The sequence below is a fragment of the Idiotropiscis lumnitzeri genome, chromosome 15, assembly GCF_059441095.1.
Source record: "Idiotropiscis lumnitzeri isolate Australia: NSW breed Sydney's pygmy pipehorse chromosome 15, RoL_Ilum_1.0, whole genome shotgun sequence".
Lineage (NCBI taxonomy): Eukaryota > Metazoa > Chordata > Actinopteri > Syngnathiformes > Syngnathidae > Idiotropiscis > Idiotropiscis lumnitzeri.
Window position 1 is genome coordinate 9,746,602 of NC_142405.1, and position 9,701 is coordinate 9,756,302.

Here is a 9,701-nt window from a genome sequence, read left to right on the forward strand (position 1 = left end):
GCCTGCATTAAACACCAAATTAAATTTATTGGACTCCAATTACAGTAAGTGTTTGTGTTTTTTTTCTGTGGGCAAAAATTACTGGTACGTATCTCAACTGCAAAGTTTGAGGACAGCAAGGCATGCATACATGACCTTTTCCCTCATAGGGTTTTTTTTTAATCAAGACAATAAAACAGCACTATAATAAATCCAGCAAAACTCTGATTCATGTTAGAGTTTTTTTGTTTGTGCTGTGTTGTTTTTTTCCCTCTCTCTGTGAGCCATGGTTGTGCTATATTTGACCTTACAGAACAACAACACATTGCCATTATGTTTTTAAGACTCTTTACTTAAATACACATCACACATAAAAAAATGACATTGTAAACATTGGACATAGTTAGTTTGCCCGGATCAACCGGAACAAACAACAATAATTTACACAAAGAATATATGGAGCTTTTGATGACAATATCATCAGTGGCAAATCTACAAAGACATTTGGATAACCGATTTCTGCCATTTAGTAAACCAGAATAAGGGTATCTTTTCTCAGTGTTTGCCCGACTCAAATGCTGGGCTGATGAAGTGTTGAATGGTTCTTTGAGGGGTGTCCAGCATCCAGAAGTACCATTTCAATCAGTCTTTTGCACAATATAGACACAACATAGTTGTCTATAGGCCCCGTGCTGCCTCGTGCTGTTGTAGTGCTATAAGCACAGCATGACTCCAGTGTTATCACCTTAAAGTCACTTTTTTGTTTTAAAGTAGAGTCTGTGATTAAAATGCCTCCATCTTGCTTGTGAGCATCAACTGACAGCCGCTGCTCACATGGGTCAGGACTTTCTGTTTGAGCTGGGCCACCTGGTCCCGGAGCACCGAGGCTGTGTTGGACAGGCCGGCGTTGTCGCTCTTCAGACCTTTGACCTTCTCCTCCAGGCGAGCGATGCGCTCCAGTTTGCGTCGCCGGCACTTAGTTGCCGCCAGTCGGTTCCTCAGCCTCTTTCGCTCCGCCTTGATCCTCTCCTGGGTCTCCAGGTTGATTGGAGACATGGGAGGTGAGCCGTCGCTGCTCAGGAGGTCCGGAACGGTTTGCGGTTCCTCTTTGAGAGCCACGAGCCGCTGCGGATGAAGCCCAGAACCCGGGTGGGAGTTCTGAAAAGCGCCGTGCGCGGAGGGCAGCGGGTGGTTCTGCTGGTGTGGTGGCAGGTAGCTGATGGTGGCTGTGGGGTAGCTGGAGGTGGACGAAGACAGACCGGTGTTCGGGCAGTAGGCGTTCAGCGTTGTGTAGATGGGAGGTTCGGGGTGCAGTCCCGATCCAAACACGCTAGGGGCCGCTGGCGAGCATGTGGTAACTCCGCTGGCGCCGATGGAGGATGCCGAATGAGGCATTTGGTTCATCTTGTGCAGCTCGTCCAAGGCTTTTACGAACCCCTCGGCGAAGCCCTCCTGCTCATCGGTGATGCCCCGATTGTAGAAATACTGCCCCGGGGTCGGGGTGGTGATGACACCGTTACTGTTTTGGATGATGAGCCTCTCGAGCTCGGGGGACGCGAGCTTCAGGGTCCCAACGTCCTGCTGCCCCCCCTGGTACGGGTCCGTGTCGGCCCTCAGGTGCGATTTCAGGTTGCGATAGGGCTCTGTCAAGTTCAAATTCATATTCTGCTTTAGCAGCTTGTAGTCGTGCATGGCGGCGTCTGAGTGGCCGTAAGCCGACAGAAAAGAGTCATCATGATAAAAAGGCTGTTCCATCTTTGTGGACATAAAGTCGGGAAAGTAAGCTTACCGGCTGCTTATTGAAACAGTCTCAACAAATGTTAAGAGTCAGCAGAGAACGAGCATCAATTCGTCTTGTCAACAGTGTCCCAACATCAGAAACTATCACTCCAACTGAAAAATGAGTGAAAGTCCAACAAGTCAAGGAAAAAGCGCTCCTCTAAGTCTGATTGCCGCTTTCTTCGCGCGTCTGATAAGTTCCCCCCAAAAAACGTGCGGACTCCTGTGACGACGTGTAAGCGTTGCTGCGTGTGAAGTTGTGTTCAGACTGCTCTTGACAGCCCATTTTATATAGGCATGGACACACGCTTACTGCCGGGGAACTGCTGCGTTCTGATTGGCCGGTTTCCACGGGGACCACGCCCCTGACAGTGACGCAGATGCCGGGAAGAAGCGACTGTAAATACGCCTGTCGGCAAGACAGCACCCGGCGGAGGCATGTCTGCGGACTCTTTTGTCATAAACATGGACTTGATACTTTATTTATGACTTTAATTTAACAGTTTAGACGTTTAATGGATCTTTATAGTCAAACCAACTGTTGGTAGAATTATACATAATTCAATTTAGGCGCTACCTCTTCCCTCACAAACGCGAATCGATGTTATTACCAATCACAAAATAGTCTTTTTGACTTAAAGTAACGCCTTTTTTTATTTAAATTGAAGTATATGAATGTTTACTCCATTCAAGCCCGAGAGAAATGTTGAAATCATGTCGTCTTCTGTGGAGGAAGTCCTCATACCTAATATGGGCATGCGTGACGTAGAAGTTCCCCTCCGGGAGAACCGGGAACCCACTCCCACAAGGACTGCATTCCTGCTTTTGTGCCATCCATGTGCTACTCAGGAAGGGACTTTTTACATTGGCAGGGTTGGAAAAGGATCGCATATCATTTATGTTTACTGAGCGAGCGGAATATAGTAATTCAAAACGACAGGAATGGCTGCATTATTACATAGTGATTATGATATGGGTATTTAGATTTACATTGCAATGAAGTTGATTTAATAAATATATTTGTGGATTATTCTTTGATTTTGGCGTACCTCGGTTAATGGTTTACACTGTGTTGTGTATAAAACAATGGTGATAGTGCTTGTGTGTGCGTATGTGTGTGCAACTGTTACTACACACATACACACACACACCCACACACACACATATACAGATTTATATATATATATATATATATATATATATATATAAATGTATTTTTATATGTATGCCGTCATTGGTTAGTAGGTGGGATACACCCTGAACTACTTGCCACCCAATCGCAGGGTGCCATGGACAATTTTGAGTGTTCAATCAACCTACCATGCATATTTTTGGAATGTGGGAGGAAACCGGAATCGAACCCTGCATCTCTGCATTGTGAGGAAAGCATGGACACGATTCTCCTGGTTTGCTTGAAGCGTGAACAACCGTTCAATCGGGATATGTTTTTAAGCAGGTAAAAGGCTTTAGGGATTGATCTAAAAAATTGCTCAAAGACAGATCTGTATCAAACAGCACACCAAGATTTTGAATTGTGTCTTTGGCCCAGGAAAAGACAGTTCCTCCTATTTTTGTAGAAAAGTGTACATGTGCTCGGCGTACAAACTGACACATCATCGTTTGCATGCACGGGCTAGTATACTGTGTTTGGAAATTTGCCAGAACTCGCTACGCCTCACTGGGTGTTCTGGCAGACCGAGGATATTTACTATTACATGCCACCGGCACGCCTAACAATGTCTTGTCAGAAAATAGAATAGACTTTGGAACAAATAAAACCAGGACTAAGTTGTGGTGCAGGTGTTGTGACACAATTTTGATGGATTTGATCTATAGCCTGTAGGATTCTGTGCTGCACTGATATGTGTAGTCAATGTTATTATTTTTCATTCATAAATATAACATCAATGCTTCTGTTTGCCAAACTATCTGAATTGTTGTAGAAATAAATTATTTGAATGATGGTGATTATTATTTTTATCATTATTAATTCATTTTGGTTCACCTAGCTATTAATTTACTTGAGACAGTGACTCAACACGTTAAATGACTAGCTGTACATATAGCTGCGTATCATCTGCTATAATCTATTTCAGCCTGAGAAAAATAATTCAATAAAAAGTTGCGGTCAGTGGTTGTTCTTGTGTTTTGAGTGCTGTTTGTCAATATTGTTGGAATTCCTTCAAGGTTCCATCTATCGCAAAGCAACCCCGATGTTATTCACTAGCTTGTCTATGGCGCTTTGTATTGTTTGTTAGCATTAAGCTAAAGGAGTTTTGTAAGGAAACGCTCCATGGTTCTTTTAAATGTGGATAATGTATTTGAATTTTGCAAACGGTTGTACTGGAATTCTGATGTTAGCAATAAAAACAAAGAAGATTTAATGACACTTCCTCCAACAATATGCCTACTTGTATTATGTAAACACTGCCAAGTAAGAAGTAATCTCTTTGTCCTTTTTATCTGTCGGGCCTATTTCCCCTAAGATTACGTTTGGTTCTGCTCCACTGGCACAATAGTTGCGGTTTACGCTTTTTGTGAGAAAGTAGAAAGTAAAGTGCACCTGTCTTGGCTGTTGAGAAAGGAATCCTTGTCTGGTCTTTGTAATTTGTCAAACTCCCACACAAATGCAGATAAATCCATCGATGTAGATTGTATCTGTGCTCAGACAAAACAAGTCAGGTGGGATGCTTTTCTCTGGCTACTGCTAAATCTTTTGGCTGCATCTGAGGAATTTGTCTCAGGTCGTGTTCTGCTGTCAGCAACGCATCAATAACAAATCACTTGCTTACATTTGTCAGGGGAGTAAATATCAAGTCACTATTTTGTCTTGGAATTTAATAATAAAAATGAATTTTTCATTTTCCTTACAAAATGAGTTTTTACAATGTTTTTGTTTTTATTTTGTTTTTAAAAAATGCTTTGCAATTCTCTTTAAGAGATCATATTTATAATCTGAGAAAAAAGATTGTAGGATAATTCAAGAGACTTTTGCTTTAGTGACTTTCTAATTATGATGCATATAGTATAACATAATATTTTTTTCATTTGATCAAAGTTTAACCTTTTAATTATTATAATTTCCTGTCTTCAATGCGGTTCTATTACCAAATAGTGAGCCATAGATGACTCAATTTAGAGTTAGCTTTAAGTTACCAAAAATGGTTTATTGCCCAATAAAGGGATTAAAATAGCAACATGTCTTTTTTTCTTCAGGGCTACATCTGTACTTTTGCACTTTTTCTCTCTCACTCTCTCTCTTCATATGTGTGTGTGTGTGTGCGTGTGTGTGTATGTGTGTGTGTTATATATATATATATATATATATATATATATATATATATATATATATATATATATATATATATATATATATTCTATATTTATATATATATTTATATATAATTTTTTAATGTAATTTATTTTTGAGCCATTTTAGTGTGCACAAATAATTATGTACCAGTGGTAAATTCATTATTAACAAACATGGTCAGAAGTTTAACAGGTGAAATCATTAAACAGTGGCGTAGCAAGGGGGGGGGGGCTATTTGCTGGAAGTTGACGTCTTGACATTAGAACTAATTCTTTGTATCCATTGAAGTACTCCTGTCCACCATTGCAGGAAGCAGCAATTAAGTCTTTGAGGCCTTGTAAAGCCTTCTAACATATAAATTTGCGTCATGTGGAACTTTCAGATCATTTACACATCAATGAACAGCAGCCAGAACTACACTGACGCGTAAGGGTAAAAAGAACGAAAAACTGGACTGGTAGACCATGAAAGCTCTCAAGAGGTCCACTGATGAAGGGTCACAAAAAATACTTGACTCACCCTAGGCGCCGACTACCCACGCTTAGGCACGGCCAATAAATAAAACCCAACATAATCTTTGTGTTATAATGCATTCTGGAAACAGTAACTTGAGCTCTAATGTACAATAGCCAGCAACGCATCAGAAGAGTTCAGGTTGGTCCATCAATATTGCAGACCCACAAACTGGGTGATCAAATGTCCCCTTACTGGCCAGAGTTGGGGACCTGAGTCACTGCAAACGTGGACTCTTGTCGCCTCGAGTTACTGTTTTGATGACTTGTGACTTGACTTGATGAGAAAACAAAAGAGCTGAGAAACAAGTTGGCCTAGGGAGTTAAAAAAAATAATAAAATTAAAAAAAACCAACATATATATATTTATATATATATATATATATATATATATATATATATATATATAAAGAGTGAGCAAGAGAGAGAAGAGAGAGAGAGAGAGAGAAGAGAGATATTAGCTTTCCTGGAGACTTGAATGTTCAGACTGGTGGATTGCGTCAAGAAAGGCATCCAACATTAAAGCAACTCCAAACAAATAATTTGACTAACTCACTTTGGCCACCGCTGATGGGACGAATCAAAAGCTGCAGCAAACAACATTCGGATTTGAACTTTCCAAATAAAAGCAGCCCCTCCATCTCTATGTTTGTTTCACCTTTGCTGTTCTACTTTTGGCCCAAAGACAGACCCCGTTATCATGTTTAGACCTCGTAGGAGTCCTCCCAACAAAACAGAGGTTAACAAAATCATACAGCTAAATAACCATATTCCTGACCCAACTTCAAAAACTGAAACTTGCCTTTTTTTCCCCCTTCAACTCATTGATAATAACGACATGAAGAAATTGTCTGGTATTCACTCAGACTATTTTGACTCTATTCCTCCTTGCCAGTATCCATGGGAATATGGATCAACAGAGAAAAACAACACACTTCCTGGCAGTGTTGTGCATCTACTTTGCCACCTCCCTTATAAATGCTATTCTCTGTGCAGCTGTTCGTTTCAGCCACTGCTCCACTCTGCTGGGGTTGAGGTTTTATTCAGCATTGCGGTAGAGGTTGACCACAGTCCCAGTGACATTTTGGCAAAGCACATTATATGGTCCAGAGTGGTGAGTGTTTACGGGAACACTCATGCAGTGGCATCTTGCCATCATGCCAAATGTTAGTCAAAACACTCAGACTACCTAAGCTGTGTTAGAAATAAATGAGTGAACATTGAGGCAAATGTATACGGTGTGGTATAGATTCCGTGCCCAGAAACAACACAGTCGTGCTTCGAATTCAAGTCTAAACATTGACATGTGGTGTTTTGTTGGAACACTTCACTTATCAGGTTTCAGCTTTTGTGAAAACAAAAAATGCGTCTGACGTCTTAGTCACATCTTGATTAGTCATATCTCTGTTTAGACTGTTTAGATTTAGAGATGCTCTGTACGCACAAGTATAGAAAATGCTCCGAGTTCTGCTTTCTTTGTCTGCAGACATGGTTTGTTGTTCCGCCGGGATTTTGTGTTGATGTCTTTTTGTTTGTGCGTTTTTTTTTGTGGGGGTGAGGGGGGCTATTCAAAAAGGTTCAAGGCAAGATGGGCTGCTTGGCAACAGATTTGGTTGTGAGAATGAGGATCACATGGATGACTGCCAAAAACAATTGAATGTTACCTGGGCCTATTCCTGTGTGAGTAGGGGAACAGGAAGCCCCGAAGCTGGAAAGAACCATTTTTCGGTATGATTAATCAAACCGTACTTGTACTATACGTGACCTCGAAAGGCGTATGACTTTGGGTGGAGGATTCTTCTCTGTTATCTTTACCACATTTTCAAATCTGCGCAAAGGGAGGAGAAAAAGATTGATTTATTAATATGATTAACAGCAAATCTTTCCTTTGTCTCCCTGATTTCATTTCTCATCCCAAAAAATGTGCGCTGTGCATTTTTGTGACTCCCAAAAAAGAAGGAATGATAATCAGAAAGAAGATATACTGCACATATACATTTACAGATTGAATGTTTTTCAAAATTATTTATGAACCGCGGCGCATGAGGGCTGAAAATGGATTATTGCGCTTCAGTTCAAGTCTGCCTCAGTTTGAATTCCAGCTGCCTTAATGACTGCTTCCTAAAACCCAATTCAAAATAAAAGGTACGCTAAGCCTGATATCCATGTAAAGTATTACTTGCTTCACTTTTATTTTGAAGTTGGCCCCTGAGGCCACGGATGGAGCCAGAATTTTTTTTTTTTTTACTTGGGGAGGGAAATGGGGGGGGGGGGGCAAAGCAAAAAACATAATATTTATTTATTTATTTATTTATTTATTATTGTCTTTATTTATTTATTTATTTATTTATTTATTATTTTTACAACGCCAAATAAATTCTTCAGAAAACGCTGATAAACATCCAATATATGTTGCCTATGGTGGACAAGAGGAAATGTGGACAAATAATTTAAAAAAAAAATACCCAACTGGAGAAGGTGGAGGTTGGTGGGCTGCTCAAGCATATATAAATAAGTCGACCACCAGTCGACCACCGTGTCAATTGTCTATTTGTTGTTGCAATTAAGAAATAAAAACTAAAAGCTGGAAGAAAAGAAAAATCTAAAATGACATATCTACACGTCCCCACGACCCCCGTGAAGAGAATATTGGGTGGAGTTTCTTTTTTTCTTCTATAGGTCAAGATTAAGACTCCAATATATAATTTTTTAAAGTAAAGTATGTCTAAATTTATGTTCACTCAGCTGCATTTCGTTTGCTGCATTATGGCATTCAACAGCCCACACAAAGAATTGATTTATACACTCAGGCCAGGTAGATGTGTCAAGAGAAGTGACATGAGGCGATTGAGTGCCTTGCTCAAGGGGCAACAAATCTCAATTGTCCGCTGCAGGATTCAAACTCTCAAAGCCTGTTTTCACAAGCGGAACTCAAACGGGCAACTATTCCAAGAGCACTCAGCCATTCTGACCGTGCAGATTTTTACCTTCCTCATTGTCAATCTCGACAATTCAATTCAAAATCACCGCTAATTTCTTTGCCCTCATGGATTCTGCGTTTAACAAAGAAGGCCTTCACAATGAGGTGCTTGTGCTGAAGATTGAGCTCTCCTCACCTCCTCCTCCCAAACTGTCCCATTGTGCGCCTCGCCACCTCTGCACAAGTCGTCTTTTGTCAGAGCCCGGGCAGCAGTGCGCCTGTCGTCTGCTTCTTCGCAACGCTGAGCCCTTTCCCTTCATCGAGAAGACTCCGTCCATGTGACTCAGAGCTGTGCAGGCACAACCGAGGCCAGCCAGAGGTCAAAGCTCCAAGCTCACGCCTCACTTCATAGTCTCTCCTCTGACCTTCGCAACTCCAGCAAACACCCACTCAGCAGAAAAGAGCAGCGGGTTGCAGAGGGGCGAGCGGGTGGGCAAGGGGAAAGAGAAAGACACGCTCAGTCTTGATGAGGTTTGTTTGCGAAGTGCCCTCTTGACGGAAAGGCTGACTCCTTCATTTAGACATAATGGGGCCTCTCAAGCATGCACTGTGTTGGTTAGTCCCCCCTTTGTGAATATGGTCACTTTATTGCCCGGTCTATTAATAGAGTGATCTATCATCATTGACATCATCACGCCGCATGATGCTGTGGTGTATCCCGTATTAACTCGAAACCGCAAGCTATCGAATCTACCTAAGGTCAGCCACCAAAAACCTCATTCACTCTTCATGTGGCATTCATTTGAAGGCGAAAGGTCTCCAATTTGAGATGCTTCGCTGACTTCAAGTCTGGCATGCGTTCGTAGTCCATCAAATACCACGTGATAGCGACAATATGATTATTTTTGGCTTCGCAATCTGCCGTTTTAAGGAATGAAAATGAAGGGTGACCTAATTATCCCCTGATATTTCCCATCACATTAGAATCACTGCAAGGTTTTATTTACATTTAAACTGAGCTGAATTATTTTATAGTCATACCATCAGTGAGTGCAGTATATTAAGAGACAGCAAAATAGAATTACATCTTGGTGCAAAAAAGAGAGAGAGAGAAAGATGGGGAGTGTGCTGCTACAACTGTGTCCAAATGAGCTGTTAAAAATTTGCATCGGTGACTAATTGAATCACATGCAGTCAC

General features: G+C 41.2%; 1 protein-coding gene across 1 annotated transcript; it reads right to left on the reverse strand.

The window, feature by feature from the left end:
• Nucleotides 1-310: 310 nt before the first annotated feature.
• On the reverse strand, nt 311-2,009 carry junbb (JunB proto-oncogene, AP-1 transcription factor subunit b). Its single transcript, XM_088317569.1, has one exon. It carries the CDS (start codon nt 1,744-1,746, stop codon nt 763-765), a length of 984 nt encoding a protein of 327 aa, XP_088173695.1. The 5' UTR covers nt 1,747-2,009; the 3' UTR covers nt 311-762.
• Between the last annotated feature and the right edge of the window lie 7,692 nt (nt 2,010-9,701).